The sequence below is a fragment of the Sporothrix brasiliensis genome (assembly GCF_000820605.1).
Source record: "Sporothrix brasiliensis 5110 chromosome Unknown Cont18, whole genome shotgun sequence".
Lineage (NCBI taxonomy): Eukaryota > Fungi > Ascomycota > Sordariomycetes > Ophiostomatales > Ophiostomataceae > Sporothrix > Sporothrix brasiliensis.
Window position 1 is genome coordinate 1837610 of NW_024467137.1, and position 16722 is coordinate 1854331.

At 54.0% G+C, this 16722-nt stretch overlaps 6 protein-coding genes across 6 annotated transcripts; 3 read left to right on the forward strand and 3 right to left on the reverse strand.

The window, feature by feature from the left end:
- Positions 1-4311: 4311 nt before the first annotated feature.
- SPBR_01864 (rta1 domain protein) lies at positions 4312-5368 on the forward strand (the record flags this gene model as incomplete). The annotated part of the gene is made up of 3 exons (XM_040760174.1): positions 4312-4615; positions 4688-4748; positions 4819-5368. 3 exons carry the CDS (start codon positions 4312-4314, stop codon positions 5366-5368), a joined length of 915 nt encoding a protein of 304 aa, XP_040619509.1.
- A 482-nt stretch (positions 5369-5850) lies between these two features.
- SPBR_01988 (4'-phosphopantetheinyl transferase) lies at positions 5851-6633 on the reverse strand (the record flags this gene model as incomplete). Its single annotated transcript, XM_040760297.1, has 1 exon — positions 5851-6633. One exon carries the CDS (start codon positions 6631-6633, stop codon positions 5851-5853), a length of 783 nt encoding a protein of 260 aa, XP_040619510.1.
- A 747-nt stretch (positions 6634-7380) lies between these two features.
- On the reverse strand, positions 7381-9231 carry SPBR_01529 (signal peptide protein peptidase; the record flags this gene model as incomplete). Its single annotated transcript, XM_040759839.1, has 1 exon — positions 7381-9231. One exon carries the CDS (start codon positions 9229-9231, stop codon positions 7381-7383), a length of 1851 nt encoding a protein of 616 aa, XP_040619511.1.
- Positions 9232-9781: 550 nt separating this feature from the next.
- On the forward strand, positions 9782-10344 carry SPBR_02070 (peptidyl-prolyl cis-trans isomerase-like 1; the record flags this gene model as incomplete). Its single annotated transcript, XM_040760379.1, has 2 exons — positions 9782-9814; positions 9877-10344. The coding sequence occupies 2 exons, from the start codon at positions 9782-9784 to the stop codon at positions 10342-10344; spliced, it is 501 nt and encodes a 166-aa protein (XP_040619512.1).
- Positions 10345-11067: 723 nt separating this feature from the next.
- Positions 11068-12759, reverse strand: SPBR_01577 (transcriptional activator; the record flags this gene model as incomplete). The annotated part of the gene is made up of 1 exon (XM_040759887.1): positions 11068-12759. One exon carries the CDS (start codon positions 12757-12759, stop codon positions 11068-11070), a length of 1692 nt encoding a protein of 563 aa, XP_040619513.1.
- Positions 12760-15295: 2536 nt separating this feature from the next.
- On the forward strand, positions 15296-16705 carry SPBR_01698 (uncharacterized protein; the record flags this gene model as incomplete). Its single annotated transcript, XM_040760008.1, has 1 exon — positions 15296-16705. One exon carries the CDS (start codon positions 15296-15298, stop codon positions 16703-16705), a length of 1410 nt encoding a protein of 469 aa, XP_040619514.1.
- Between the last annotated feature and the right edge of the window lie 17 nt (positions 16706-16722).

A 16722-nucleotide genomic window follows, 5' to 3' on the forward strand; every position in this document is an offset into this window, starting at 1 on the left:
CGAATGCGAGTGCGAGCGGCTGGCGAATGTATGTTGCACTTAGCAAAGCGACCGGTAGCCTCAATGGTCAAGGCTGCCCTGTTCCGGTGGCTGCCGTCGGTCCTTCCGGAGGAGCCTAGACAGGCGATGACAGCACGATGTGTTCAGACGTATTGTTCACGGTCCGCTGGCGAAGAGAGACTCGGCAGTGACAGGCGATGTCGGCAGAGGGTAACGCGTGCAACGAGAAGCGGTCCAAAGGTGTGACCAGGGTAAGAGGCTGGGCGGATGAAAGCTGAGCCAGGCGAGGTCAAAGAAATAAATCGACAAAGGAGGCAAAATTAGTCAAATTGGTGATGCAATTGTTTGTTTTGTTTTTCCTGGGACAAGTTGTAGCTCGAAACGTATCTCGATGCATATTTTTGCATGTCATTATCCCCGAATATGTTTGTCGACAAATAACCTGCAAGCTTCTCCAAACACGACACCGGCCGGCTTGCACGGGGCCATGTCTTGTCGGACGTTCGGAGGGGATGGAGTATTACGACACAGATATGCGGCCTTTCCCACGAACGGTCCATTTTCATTGTGGTCTACTGGTCACCCGTCGCTCGTTAAGGCAGGACCCAGGGGACGCCTTGTAGCCGCGCTGTGCCTGCCGCCTGGCGCCTGGCCCCTGCTGTGTCCATCGCGAATGCTGGCAGCTCTGGTCTTACCCTTTTCGGCGCGCTTAGATAAGAACGAACGACACCCTGGGCCCCTAGTCGCCTAGATAAGAACCATAAATTTGCTGAGTAAGAACGTACGACATACGATGCAAACGGAAGGAGGAGCCGTGTACAGAATACGTCCCAGTTGAACCTGCCTCCAAATCCCCTGAACCCCTGTCGGGTTGCAGGGCCATTCCTTCCGTCTCAGCTTCTCACTCTCAATCCACGAGCTGTCCTTCTTGGTCGAATTACAAATTCTTTTTTTTCCTCCTCTTTTTTTTCACATATGTCAACTGTCTGTTTTGGCACTCGACGTCTCTCTCCACACTGCTCCCTCACACCTCTAAGATACTTTGTGACGAGCAGTTGACCTACGAAAACATCGTATTGTCTTAACCGTTTTGGTGCCATGAAGGATGGCTGCGCCTCGACCAGGCAACATTGAAATCTAAATGACACGACACTGACAATAACAGAGACGACGAGCTGGAGACGCTGGCAAAAGCCACGCGCCATGCGCTCTGTGGTCCTTGGGTACGGTGTGTGTATATGTTCGGCTTGTCTTGAAAGCTACCGTGCGAACCGTCTGTTTAGACGTCTTTATAAGGTGATGACGATATAGAGCGTTTTTGTCGTTCGCTTAACAGGTTTCACCGCCATATATGCGCATATTAGCCTTGAGAATCTGAATGTATGACTGCTATATTTGGTCGAATTCACCAGGCTCACCGTTTCCTGAACGTGTTCCCCAAGCAAAAAGGTGGCGCTTGAGGCCGAGTATTGGATCACTTTGGCGATAAAAAGCACGTCCCAATCTTGGTGCAAAAGGCAATTGCTCCATACGCTGCAATGCTGCTTTTGTCTCTCTTGTGGGGACCTCTGTGCTACTTTTAATTGGCATCACGGGGAATCGACATGGCACGAACACTTTATTCGGTCATGAGAGCCACCGATTGTCTCTGGAGCATCTCAGTTAAAGAAGAGGAGGGGGATATGCAGCGTGAGCACCGAGACCAGAGGAGATGAAAGGAACAGACACATACGGAGACGCTAGACTTAGACAGATGCTATTTTTGTACGGTGTAAATGGTTCTGTGGACTCTAGCCTCAATATCACAATGTCATGATGTCTTGACTTTCGATATTCTGTTTTACAAGCGGCTTTGCAACCAGCATCAGTTTTTGTTACGTGGTGCTTGCATTCTGCTGCTCGTAACTCCATTTCCCAGGTCTATTTCTGTCACCACATGGCCTGGTTACGTGTGTCGTACGCTCGGGTTTGACACATTACTCTGAACAGGCACAGGTACGGCATACTTTGTAAGGCTAGGCTTCGCTCCAGACTGGAAATTAGCGGGCCGCAGGATTGCGTCGTCCATGCGGCGAGACGCCAAGACAAACGTTTTGGCTCCGATTGGGTTGCTCGTATTGTACTTACCGCTTTTGTCTGCGAACTAAGCCCTGTCTCAACTCGTTTTACTTTGAAAAAGAACCTCACCAGGCAGCGACAATTCTTCGAATATGCGGCCAAATGTGCTTGATCTCTGTCGATTTTCTGTCCTGTTTAGACTCCGGGTCGCAGCATTCGGACGCCCAACTGGGCTGCTTCCGCCGCGGAAATTCATTCATGGCAGATTTTGATTCCGGTAGCTTGGGGCCCCGTTTTGCCCGACAAGGCTACCATTGACATGGCTCCTGAAGCTAAAGCCACAGACTTACGTATTGACTGCAGGACGGCAGGCAACGGAATTGCCAAACATACTACGGTACAATTCTAAACGTCCGTAATTACAATACACAAAAACGCGCCAAGGAGGGTTCCTACCCAAGTCACTGCGCCTGACAGGAAGCTGGCAGCCGAATGGCGGTGGCATTGCTAGGCTTTGACCAAAGATATACCATTTGCCTTTTACGTTTTACGTTGTAGAAACTCCGGTGAGCAAGTGGAAAATATCGACAAGTAACAAATAATAACAAAACAAAAGCAAGAACAAGAGAAGGTAGGAAAGCTTAATTTTGGTTCCCGTTGCTTTCCCATCTTCTTTCAAAACACGACTTTCCATACCATTCTGAGCACATGTTCTATCGTTCTGCCCGTTTCCACGGAAATTCCTGGTCCTGATTCCCATAGCATTCCCAAGTCGTTTGAAATAGGTGATGCAGAAGGAAACAGATACGCAACTGTTCGCGAACTACAGAGGTAACAAGCAAGAAGACTCGGCCTAGCGGTCTATGTCCCGTCCAGGGAGGTCCGTTTTTTCTTTTCTCATTTGAGGCAGGCCACGTAAGAGGGTCGGGCGTCGAATTAGTGTGTACGAATGTAAGACTGTATACCAAAACGGTCCGTTGGGCGCAATGTTTGTCCGTTTGAAACAGAGACCAATGCCATGCAGGAACGAAAGCGAAAACGACCAACTAAATACGCTTACGGGCACGTCAAAAGACGAGAGACACCAAAAATAAAAAATAAATAATAAATAAATAAATAATAAATAAATAATAAAATAAAAGAATACCACACGTTGGAACCACGACAAAGGAGACACAGGGATAAAAGACAGTAGGCAATAATTTTCGAATAAAAAGGCATCACTAAAAACGGACTTTTAAAGAACTTCGCTCCACTGCATGTAACTTGATATGTGCGCCAAGATGAGCCATGTTAAACTAAAAAGAACGAAAAGCGAAAACGACAGGTTAAACCCGAACACCGTACGAAATAGTGCCTCTATGATGCCGGCTTCCGTTTGATATTGATACTGGCCGGCTACTTCATGCATCCCCGTCGTCCTGTCATCGACAATCATCCTTCGACTTCAGTCTTTTCCGCCTAGTTCTTGTGGCACTCGCTTCCTCCCTCTCTGCCCTCAGCCTCAACAACTGACGACAAGCTTGGTACCCGCATTCGCTTCCTGCCTGCAACCCCTGCGCCCGTGCACGAAGCTACCAAAACAACAAGAACAAAAATAAAGTAATAAAAAAATAAAAAATAACCTTTTACTAGCAAATCGAGACACGGCAGACGCGAGGCGCACTCCCATTTCGAGGCCGAACCAAACAGTTTGCTGCGTTTTGCAATCACACCCCAGCCCTGTCGTCTCTTTATTTTTCGCTCCTTTCTCTATTTACACAGTCTCTGGCATCCCAGAGCCGCACACCCCCCTGGCCAGCATTGACCAGTCTCGTTCGCATATCGCGCATGCTTACTCCCGTCTAGTGTCGACTACCGTTTCGTCCCTTTCTTTCTTTTCTCGCCTCTATTTTTGCTTCGTCCCTTTTTGATTTTCTGGTTATTTATATTGTCTTCTTGTCCCTCGTTTTTCTTTCCCTCAACCGTTGCTCATTCATTATTCCTTATTTCTCAGCCCTACCGCGATCTACAACTCGCTTCGCCTACGACAGCCTTTATTGTCGACTTCTCACATTTTCTGCCTTTTCTACTCTCCTTCTGTCTTTGCCTCGTCGTTTATTGAATTAACCTTGCTCGTTCATTTATCTCGTCTTTGTCTCCCGGCATTTCATCTTCAATCCTGGACCTGGCGGTCCTGTGTCTGTCTCTTATATACAAACACATTTTAAGTACCTCGCCCATCCGATTCACGTCCGTCTCTTAACCATCACCATGAGCGATCTTCCCGACGGCTACATTGCCTACGGCGCTGATGCCAACTGCACGCTCGCCGTCTGCCCTGTCGAGTGGAGCATCCTGCAGTACCAGCCGTCCATCCCGGCGAGCGCCGTCTTCATCGCTCTCTTCGCCATCGCCCTCGTCATTCACGCCGTCGAAGGCATTCGCTGGCGCCACACCCTCGGCGGTTTTGCCATTCCCATGATTCTCGGCTGCATCGACGAAATCATTGGCTACAGTGGCCGTATTATCATGCATGGCAACCCGTTTTCGTTCAATGGCTTCCTCATCCAGATCAGTACGTCGAGACACCCAACCCAGCCACGAAGCCACCAAACTACCGGCAGTGAATAGCAAGCTAACAACCTAGTCTGCATCACCACGGCTCCCGTCTTCATCTGTGCCGCCATCTACGTGACTCTGTCCCGAACGTACGTGCCCTCAGCTACCTTCGCGGTAGCATCCATGCCTTGACTCGCTCCGTTGCTGACTGAACCATAGGATCGACTTCCTCGACCGTTCGCTCGCCCGCTTCAACCCCAAGTTCTTCATCTGGTTCTTTATTCCCTGCGACGTCATCTCGCTCATCTTCCAGGCTGCCGGCGGCGCCCTCAGCTCCACCTCGTCCGGCGGCGACCGTCTCGGCGTCAACATGTCGCTCTTCGGTCTCTCCTTCCAGGTCTTCACCCTCGTCATCTTTATTTTTTTCTCCGCCGACTACCTCGTCCGCTACTACCGCCGCAACAGCGGCCTCAGCACCCACCTCGCCAACCCCGGCCGCTTCCGGCTCTTCATGGGCGGACTCTGGGCCGCCATCCTTTTCATCCTCGTGCGGTGCATCTACCGCATTGATGAGCTCAGCGAGGGCTACAGCGGCACCCTCTTCCACAACGAATCCGTCTTCTACGGCCTGGAGAGTGTCATGATTGTCCTCGCCGTCTTCTCTCTGGTCATCGGCCAGCCTGGCTTTGGCCTGCAGGGCGGTCAGCCAAAGGACTACAGTGTCTCGGGCACCGAGATGAACAGCGTCATCGACAGGCGGTCTGTCTAAGTCAACGCGTCCCATTGACAATAAACCGTCAAGTGTTCTGAAGAGAGAAACAGAGAGAGAGAGAGAGTCGTGCAACCACGATTTCATGTCGGGTTCGCCAAACGGCAGGCGATCATATAAACTACGCGCTAGATTTGGTTTTTGGAATATTGGGGCACTGCCCAATATAGAACGGCTGGTTTTGTCACGGGTAATGTGGCTTGAAGGGTTTCCTTTGTTTCCTATCATTTTCCTATCATTCTTTTGTTTTGTCTGTTCGCTTTTGTTTTGCAGGTCGCCCTCTGTTTTCAGAGGCATCTTCATTGGATACCATAGCCGCTGTTTCTGTTTTCCTTTTTGGTTGACCTTGAGTGTTCGCTTCTATGAATACCTGTTTCCATTGTCATGTCTTGCATTTACGTCTCCAATATAAATAACATAAAATTAAATAAATTAAAGGCCCGAGGCAATGTTCTTGGTGCTCTCATAGACGTTCGTGTCCGTCATCCATGTCGCTCCGCAAAGTCCAGAATGTCGTCCATTTGCAACACCTCGAACGCGTCAGTCGTGGGCAGCGCCAGCGCTGTCTCGGCCGGCCTGGAACGTACCGCTGTGCACACCATGTAGTCGACGCCGACGCTGCGCAAGCACACGTTGACTTGGTCGCCGACGGCCGCACCGCGGAACTGGATGTCATGCTTTGTCACCATGTCGCCCTGGAACAGAGGACCTTTTGCTGGGCCAGGAGCTTTGGGAACTTGGAACGCATGGAACTCGAGTTCGGCGAGCCATTCTGCCAGGAGAGCCTCGCCGGTCATCTTGACATAGGCTTCACGCAGGCACCACAACGCATAAAACGCCCGCAGCAGCTCGCCGTCGTCACGGGTCGCCAGATTCTCGAGGAAGCGCACTTCGCTGCGCGCGAGGACGTCGGCGTGCACATCCACAAAATGCGGCCAGCCGGAGGACGGGGACGTAGCATTTGCGTCCGCAATCATTTGCAAGTCGCGCGTGCGGCGCTCCGTCGGGGACACGACATCGATGCCCACGTCAATGCCCCCCAGGTCGTCACCGCCGAACACAGCAACCAGCACCACAAGGCCGGCCTGGTGGCTGACGTTGAAGACGACTGGCTGCGCTCTGCTGCTGGGGTCAACATAGTAGACTGGCTTTCCGTGCGTGCCCCGAGAGAGGACCGTCTTACGCCACGGAACAGGTGCACGGCCGTCGGCATGGCCACAACGAGCCACGACCAAGTGCTTGAGCAGCTGCGATACCAAAGCCATCTTGGCGTCCCGCACGTGGAAGTACTTGAGCACGCCGGCGCGCTCTTCATCAGTCAAGAGAGCCTCAAGTGCGCGGGAGGCCTTGTCTGTTAGCTGACGCGGAGAACAAGGAAGGGAACGAGTGGGCGTCGTACGAAAGTCGCCAGCTGGCAGGTTTGTGTGGCTTCAGGCCAGAGTGTGCGAGTGTCAACAATCCATTGTACGAGAACCGGCCGAGAAGAAGGAGCGAGAGTCTCCATAGGGAAGCAGGTAGATAGGGGGGTGGGATATCGTAAAAGGAAGGCACGCGCCACCAAGGTAAGTGAGGTAGGAGCGATTGGAGACTATCGTGGGTCGCTGTTCACTCCAAGTAGAGTTGGTCATGCCATGATCCAAGCACAGATTCGCGTAATTTGTGTCCAAATGAGAAACTAAGAGGGTCTACGTGAGAAACAAAGATTGATGCCGAAAGTATGACAGTCGGTTGCTGAGATAAATGTGGTGAAACTGTTTGTTGGTACGGGCCAAGCCGCGTGGATGTGTTGGGAACAAAACGGATTACGTAATCTCAGTGAATCAATACAATTTATGTCCACGGATATTGATGTTGTTGGAAGGTCGTTTTTGTCTTGCATTCATTTATTCCAGCTATGTGAAAATTTTCAATATTCATTTTATTCTGTGTTAGAAGTCTTTAAGACGGCCAGCATCTATCCTCGCTTTCTATTCGAAAGACCTCTTCTATCGCGATATGGTATCAAAAGCCCCTCAAATGTCCATCTCGAAAAAGTCCGACTCAGGTGGCGCACGGATGGCAAACACAAAGATGTCCCGTCCGGTCTCGTTGTCGTTCTCATTCTCGCTCTCCTTCTTCTTCTGGTCGCCATTGCCATCCGTCTTCTTGTCCTTCTTTTCGTCCCTCGTCTCGTCAGCCTTGATCAGCTTTCCATCCGCATCCACCTCGACGACCACGTCCTTGGTGTCCTGCGAGTCGTCCTCTGTGTACGCCCACATCCCCTTCAGGTCGCCCGTCACGGCCGCCCGGCCCCACGTTGCCACAAGGAGCGCAGGGACTAGGTAGAAGAGCGCGGGCTGTCCCTTGCGCGTGATAAGCATGGCCGCCATGGCCGCCATCAGTCCAATGACGTAGGCGACCATTGAGACGTAAAAGTAGGGCTTGGAAAACCGCGCAGCCGTCAGTCCGGCCGTTGTTACTGCCGTGGCGGCGCCAGATGTCCACAGTCGATCGCCCCAACGGCCCTGGGGATCAATGTACTGGGGCTTCACTTCGCGGGTGGCCGTGCTCGTCTTTGTAGTAGTCGCTTTATCCTCGTCCGTCGCCAAATTAGCCACCACCGCCGTAAGAGTCGTGTCCACGTGCTTGATCTGCCGTGCGTAGTGGCGGTACAGGTCGTAGCGAAGGCACAGGCACATGTAGATGCCTGGTACCACAATGTCACCCAGTCCCAACATGCCTGTCTGCGGGCCCGACCCGGCCACGATCTTGATAGGAGCGTCAACTTGGGTGGCCACGGCCACCATGAACGGCGTGTAGAACACCATGACGACATCGTACACAAAGAGGCCGATCAGCACCGTCGAGCCGATTGCAAACGACGTGCCCGACACCAGCTGCAGCGACAAGTAACTCATACCGAGGCCCATAATGTTGTTCAGCAGCGAGGGGAAGAGCCCGACGAAGTAGTAAAGGTACGCTGTCAGGCCGGCCAGTGCCATGCCAATGAGAGCGTGAATCGTCAAGCCCTCGATTTCCTCTTCGCCCACGCCGCGCAACGACACATGGATCGACCACGATTCGCGAACAAGGCGACGGAAAGCCCACGAGGCAGATGTCACGCGAGCCGCGGACGATGCCGGAAGCCAAGAAATGGGCGCCGCCAGCATGTCGGGGAATGGCGTCGTCCGAGACGGATCCAGCTCCCAAGCACTGGCATCGTTCGCTGCTCCGGGAGCGTCCGATGCTGTCGCTTTCTGCACCCACTGCGTGCGCTTGCTGCCGTCCACCCGGTGCAAGTGCCCATCACGGCGCGATGTCCACACGTTGGGGAAGACAAGAGACGAGGCCAAGCTTAGGCCGCCGCCCAGGAACGCACCCACGCTTGCCACGGCGATCAGCGACATGTATGCGCGCAGTATGCGGTTGAGAAGCGCCGGATCCTGCATGTACTGGATCAGGTAGTAGAAGCCGATGAGAGCCGCGGCCGCGAAAAAAGGCATCAGAAGCGCGTCCTTTAGCTGGATGCTCTCCTTGGCGACATCGGCCGTGCGCTTCCTTTTCTTCGTCTTGCCCTTGCCGTCACCCTCAGCCTTGTCGCTCTCGTCGTCCCGAGGCGCCGCAGAGTGTGGCCGAGACAGCGAGGCGTGAGCGCCCAGGTAGATGACACCGAGAGCGAGGCCGAGGATGCGTGCCTCCATGATAAACATGTGGCGGTAGGCATACAGAAGCTGTGCAAAGGTTGACGGGTCCGAAAAGGAAAAGGCCGCCCGCGCTGCTGCTATGGGTGTCAGATTACCGGCCGCCAAGTTGTCTGTGATGTTGGCTGTGATGTTGGCCAGGGCGTCGCCGGCGAGCGTGCCGTTCAGGGCAAGCTCGTCCATCGTCGTGGGAGAGGTGCCTGCAGCTTCGGGTTTTTCTCTCGTTTCTATCACCAATGTCGCTTTTGTCGCTTCTGACCTTTTCTGTATTGTAGATTGGTAATAATATCGGTAGTAGTAAATACTTGGATGACAAAATGATGTAAACGGAAGGTGCTCTCCTACATATGTGGCCGCCTTTAGCAGGGGCTGTTCATAGTGCAGTTGCACATTAAAAGTGGGGCACTGGTACAGGCGCCCAGTCAGATTCAACCATCCACCAATGATGCTTAGTCATATTGACTACGATCTATTCTGTACCTTGGACCTTCATCAGTTCTGAGTTAAAGCTTTCCAAGCACAACGTCTCACCAACGTCAACGACAAGAAGCACCTCTGCTACTTGACATTTAGAATCTCACAAGGTGTACAGATCTTATTGTATCGGCAATTTTTATTATAATTTACACTCCGCCACAATCCCGCTCCCATTACTCAAATATTCCTTTAGCACGAGGAACACTGACACCACAACTTTACACAAGTCAAAACAGCTCTCAAACCACTCACCGTCATGGCTACAACAGTGGCACTTGATACTAGCATGGTAAGTTCATCATTCAGTCCTCTACCCACTACGTCGTAGCTCCCCTTGCTCATACGTTGCAGGGCACCATCACGGTCGAGCTCTACACAGAACACGCGCCTCGCACGTGCCGCAACTTTGCGACGCTCGCGGAGCGTGGCTACTACGACGGCACGGTGTTCCACCGCGTCATTGCCGACTTTATGGTGCAGGGTGGTGACCCGACGGGGACCGGTCGCGGGGGCGAGAGCATCTACGGAGCCAAGTTTGAGGACGAGATCGCGCCGGCTTCGAGCAAGCTGCAGCTGAAACACACAGGGGCAGGCGTTTTGAGCATGGCGAACGCGGGACCGAACACGAACGGAAGTCAGTTTTTCCTCACGCTGGCGCCGACGCCGTGGCTGGACGGCAAGCACACAATTTTTGGGCGGGTGCAGTCAGGGATGGGTGTGCTCCGGCGGATGGGGCAGGTCGCGACGGATGCTGAGGACCGGCCGCGGGAAACGCTGCAGTTGAAGAAGGCGCGAGTGACCAAGCCGGAGGAGGAGTAGGGGCAAGGGAAACGGAAAGGGTGAGGTTTTCTTATGTAGCACGACAAGAAGGATATACGTGTATATATATGGTTGAAAACCAGTCGTATTAATGATTGATGGAAACTCGATACAAGACTGCCAAAGACTTGGTACTCGTACTGAAAAACCCAAAGCTCAAGATTCAAAAAATACCAGAAAAAATAACACAAAAACGCCGGACCGTTTCACGGTCGCTATACGATGCCACCCTTTTTATTCTCCTGGTAATGAGAAGATGTATGGAAAATGTGGTGAAGAGCAGGAAAGCAGAAGAGAGAGGGCATGAAAAGTAGGCCAACACCCAGCTGTTGTTTGTAGTTCGGCAGGCCATGATATGCAAAGAAAGCAAGGCAAAGAATCCCGTCCTTAAGCCAGCGCATCCGGCGTAAGCCTTGATGAATGATAGCAGGGGAAGAACGTATAGAAAAGCGGATAGAAATAGACAAAAAGTACAAGAAGGTCAACAAGATGGCCAGGTCTAAGCAGGTGGAAGTCACCTGTAGAGGCCACGAGCATGAAAAGAAAAAGAAAAAAAGGAAAAGGCACACCTCTCAGCAGCCTGACGCCCCTAGCCGGTTACTTCCAACCTGGATGTAGGCGTCCTGCAGTACGCACTAAACAAGGAGATCATATGTAGGCTGGTCCGTGTTCCGGCCAACGAAAGACGACAGAAATAGGACACAGAAAGTGTAGATGACCGGCCTAACCCCTCGGCGACGACATGGTGCCAGACGACTCGGAGCCGGCATCCAGGTCGCGCACCCCACCACCGCTACCATTCTTGGATGCGGGCGGCGAAAGAGGCGTCGCCTTGCTGTTGATACCGCTGCCCAAGCTCCCACCACCGACGAGTTTGACCTTTTTGTTGCCTGGTATTGGGGGCACGGGGACCTTGGTGGTCTTCTTGGGGGGCGACGAGGTGGGCGTGGACGAGGCTGATGGAGGCCCGTCGACCAGCTTCTTCTTTTTCTTCAACTTGCCATTGGCCCCTAGTGAAAAGGCGCCCATCGTGGCACCGTTGTTCCTGCCCCCGTGGCCATTGGGTTTAAAGCTGCGACGAACGTCGTCGTCGTCGTCGTCGTCGTCATCGCCGCCCAGACGCCCGCGGCTAAAATCATCGTCGTCGACATAGTCACGATCGTGATCGCCATTGTCGCCATTATCGCCGTCGTCGCCGTCGTCGCCGTCGTCTTCGTCATCGTCGTCGTCATCATAGTTGTCATCCATCTTGCGCTCGAAGCTGAGAGCCGAGCTCGGCTTGGCCTTTTGCTTCTTGACAGGGCCAGCAGCAGAGCCGGCAGGGGCAGGCGAGCCAGGTGCATTCTTCATCTTGAGCGTCAACTTCTTGTTCAAGGCGGCAGACAGCCCCTGGCTCGACGAGACGGAGGGCGTGGCGCTGCCGGAGCCACCAGCTTGGGACGCGGCGGCGGAGACAGAAGCGGACGACTTGAACTTCTTCTTGGGCTTGGCGGTGCTCTGGCTGCCGCTGCCGCCCGCCATGTCAGATTCATCATAGTTTCCGCCGCCGTTGTCGTCGTCAAAGTCGTCGGCGTCGCGTTTCCGCGGACTGCCCTGAGAGCTGGGCATGGGGGTGCCCTTTTGACTCGAAGGCGGTGTATTGTCCGTCGCGCCGTTGCCCCCATTGGATATCTTGGCGGCAGCGGCCCGGCTCGCGTTGCGGCCGCTGTTACCAATGCACGAGCCCATGTGATTGTTGAGGCGTGACACAAGAATGCACCGCTTACACTTGCTGCAGGTGGCCGAGGGAAAGGACAGGACATTGGGTGGTCGTTGCTCGCCCGTGCCGTTGGCGCTCCCCGGTTTGCCGTCTTCGCCGTCAAAGCCGGTGGTGGCGGCGTGGATAGCGGCCGAGACCTTCTTGTCGAAGTCCTTTTTCTTCTTGCCGCGCCCGGGACCGGGCGCCACCCACATCTGGCCGTAAATATCACATCCGGGCTTGTCAATGTATGGATGCTTTTTGCAGTAGGTAACGTTGGGGTCAGGCTTGTGAGCGCCGCGGCCGTCGGTGGGGTACAGCAGACGTGGCAGATGGCAGCGCGGACAAAGAATGTCGGTAGTGGTTTTGAGAGGATTGGCCTTGAGGGTGACTTGGCCGCTCTCGTACAGGGCGGCGTCGGTCTCATGGTGGCCTTCAGATTTTGACTCGCCGGTGGCACCGGCTAGGTCCTGAGCGGCCTCGGCAGCCAGGGTTTCAACACGAATAGCAGCCGTGGCAGCACGAGCTTGCTTCTCGTCGCGATGGGTTTTCATAATCAGGTCGTGTATCACGTTGTAGAGCAGGTCGTCGAGGATGGCGCTGGCCAGCTTGTCCATGCCGTTGCCATCGGTGGGGGCAGTGACGACACCGGCCCGGCCGGTGTCGTTTCCAGACATGGTGCCCGGTGTATTGTTTCCAGATCAAGACGGAACAGGCCAACTGGGCCACTCGCGAGAGCCTGTATTATTGTCGGTGGTATCTCTCAGCTTGCATGAATAAACGTGGTCTTGCTATTGGGTGTCTGCGGTTTTGCTGTCGGACAAGGCAAAGGGGAGCTCGAGTTGGACAGGACGTCGTAGGTTGCGCGATAGTAGGAGGAGGGGGGTGTTCAGATGGTGTTGTGAGGATTTGCGGGAATGTTTCGGTTGTTACGCAGGTCCGAGGCTGCGAACGAATTAGCCGGCGATGGGATTTGTGAGCAAATGGTGAGAAACCTGGCAACGACAGTGGAATGGCCGTTGACGGTGATGGAGCGGCAGGTATTTTCCAGAGTGTCGAATTGAGTGGGCGAAATAATAAACGACCGGCGTGTGACGTGGGTAGCTGTCGAGGTCAAGGTAACGATAGAGATGAGGATAAGGGCAAAGGGTCGAACGTTGACGTCGAGATGGGCTAAGGCAAAACCATTGCAGAAGCTACAGTCAAGATGGTTGCTCGTAGTGCAATCGGCTCATGGACGAGGGTTTTCGACGGCCACAAAGCGGCAAGCCTGGCCGGGGTTGCAGGCAAAACGAGGTTGATTCCGGTATGCTGTCGAGAATTGCTAAAAGTGTGAATTCGTGAGATTTTGTGCGATCTTCGTGATGGGGGAATTTCGAGATCGGATACGGTGCGAAACAGGGACAAGACAGGCAGGAATGCCCAAGCGCAGCAAGGGATGGTTCGACAGGGAAAGAGTGTCGGGGTGCTTTGCCCGGGCTTTGCGGCGGCACGGCCGAGGGGCCTAATGGTCTTTAGGCGTATCAATTTATCAGCTCCATTACAGTGGACAACAGGCCAGTAAGGGCCACTTTTGCGCCTGCGGGAACGCCGTGGAAGCACGGTTCAGTAGCCCCTGAAACAGCAAATTCAGCATTTTTAGCAGAGTCTGGCAGTGGCCAGGCCCACATATACGCCGCCGCAGACCACTAAGCTGCCGGCACGACCTTCAACGTAGTTCCGACGAAAATGTATAGAGACTGAAAATGGTCTGAGAAGAATCTAAGAAGAAATATGTTTGTAAGCTATATGACACGTTCGTCGATGTGCACCGACTCTAGGTAGGTCATGTTGCTCTATCCAGCACATTTCGTGCAACATCTCTACAGCAAAAGAGACATGAACTCATATCTTCGGCTCCGTATCAATAAAGTTATTTTTCGGCTCATGTTAAAAAAAGTCTCTTTCTACGGGGCATATTCCTTGATAATGTCTTCCTTTACCGAAAGGGGCGCTAGGGATTAGGGGGCAAGGCACGGTCGCAAAAAGCTTTGGCGCGACGTGGTTCACATGTTTCTTGCCCCATACGAGAAATTACAGTGGGCATAGAAGACACAGACATGTGGTTGACGACACGATACGTCGTGCGCACCGACACACAGCCGTAGTTAGTATCTTACACTGTCCTGTGGGCCACGGCCAGAGCCGTCCTTGCGTCTTAGCAGACAGCCTCAGCGTCCTGAACAGCAGATGTGTTGATTATGGAGTAGGTTTCAAGACAACACTTGAGGAGCCCGCGTTATGTCGTTACGCTGTCTACCGAATAGTAAGATACTTCGTATGGTCGTGTGTGTGCCATTAGTGGCAAAAGACGCTGCACAACTTGCACAAAACTGTAACTGAACGTGCAAGAGATTTGTCGCGTGTCGCCTTTCTCCCAAAATAGAAAATGCAAGGTGCATTCTCACCGTGAAAAGTGGTCACGTGAGCAGTTGGCATGCATCTTGAATCAAAAGCGCTGAGAGCGAGGGACAACGAAGGAGGACGAAAGCCGAAACGTGAAAAAAAGATGCAACGAGAATAGCAAAGCCCAAAATAATAGATTTCAGCAAGAACTTACCTGGACACAGTACAGTTATGCTATCCTTGTGCCGTCCATAATGGCACAGCAATCATCGCTGGAGATGCTCTGCGCCTGCTGTGAAGCTCTGAGAGTGCATTCCCAAGATGCCGTAATCGCCCAACTAAGCAATTGCGCTTCCATTTTATGTCGTATTGCCAATTGAGATTGTTCAACGACTGGTTGACATACGAGGGCAGTGACACATTACAAAGGTGTTTTGGCCGTAGCTGCCAGTCAGTAGTGTCTCCAGTTACGACGTATTATTAGTCCGCCTGTGGTTGGCTGACTGTAGTACGAGAATCGGAAGGTGCGATTGAAATAGATGCTGAATTAGCCAAAGGTCGCCAGGCCTAGACCACCCAAATGCCAGCCCATTTAGCACGTCGCGTTACCAAAACACGCTCCCGCTCTGCCATCCCACGTATTTTAATTAGTAGGCGATCTAGTCCCACCAAATGTCGACAACCTCGAAAACCCCACGTCGCGATAATTGACAACAGTGTTTGTTTACCGCTTGGGCATGCCCTTTGTGTGAAGTCTCTTTTTTTTCGCTTTGCTGCCTCTCGCCGTTATATACTCCCATTCAGCTTCATCCCCGCCGCACTCCCACCATGCCGCCGAACCAGCGCTCCATCCTCTCCTTTTTTGGCTCGTCCTCCTCAAATGAGCTTCCCAAACCTCAGCCTCAAGTTCAACCACAGCTCCAGCCCACGCCAGCCTCTTCGCATTCACTACCGCAGTCCCAGTTCCAGCCAAGGCCACCGCCTCCGAGCTCCAGTCGTTTTGTTCCGCCGCCCTCCGCACGGAATGGCGATGGCTACACCCCACCGCCCAACATGGCCGCCATGCGTTCCGGCGGCAGCCCCGAGCACGAAGTGAACCTGGCCCCCATTACCCCGGCCTATGGCCGCAGTGTCCTCCAAAACGCGGGGGCTACCGACCTCGGCGATGGAAACATTGGCTTCGCCTCCTCCTGTCCCTCCAACAAAATCGTCTTCCCCCGCGATGTCCACATACCCGACCTCGTCAGCGTCAACGCCATCCTGCTGCCCGTGCGTTACCCGGACTCCTTTTACAAGTTCGTCACTGACACCTCGCGGCTGGCGTCGCTCTTCAACCGCATCATTCTAGGCGACGATGGGAAAGTGGTGGGTGGCATCGTGTGCCTGCTGGAGCCCAGCCCGTTCGCCAAAGGACGCGATGCTGCTGCACCCGGCGCCTCTACCGGCCTCGCCATCTACGTGCGGTCACTCGGCCTGCTCTCGCCCTACCGCGGCCGCGGACTCATGACTGCTGCCATGGACAGCATTGTTGCCACCGCCCAGGCCCTCAACCGGCGCGCCGCCGTTCCGGGTGGCCCGCTGGCCTCGACTGGCCCTGTCCAATCCGTCTTTGCCCATGTCTGGACCGAGCACGACGACGCCCTGGCCTGGTACGCCGCGCGAAAGTTCGTCCGCGAGGGCGACGCGCCCATCGAGAACTACTACTTTGCTCTGCGGCCGGCCACTGCCTGGCTCGTGCGGCGGGACGTGCCGGATGCTGCCGCCTCCGGCGACGTGTCGGGCGATGCCTCCGTGGCCCAGCTCGTGCGCGAGTCCACGCAGCGCGCAAAGATAGCAGCGTCTGCCGCTCAGGCCACCCCTCCTCCACCCCAGCCACCACTTCCTCCTCCAAACGGTCGCTCGCAGTCCTACCAGAACAGCCGCCCCGAGACCGAGTGGAACGACCTGCCGGCCGACATGATGGGATCGGGGCCGTCCACGAATGCATCGACCTCGGCTTCCGTTGCCTCGTCGCGCAACCCGTCGCGGAAAGTGTCACAAAACAACCTGGCCGATAGAACGACGCCGTCAACAACAACTACCGCCGCCGCCGAAAACGGTGACAGCCTACTGCCGTCTGGCACGTCTGCACTGCTGGCTCCACCGCCTGCCAGTGGGTCACAAGCGTCCTCAAGAAGCAGCAGCTCAACTGGGCGAAAGAAGCGCGAACGGGCCTATCCAGCAGCGATGTTCCAGTAGGAGAGGAGAGACGAACA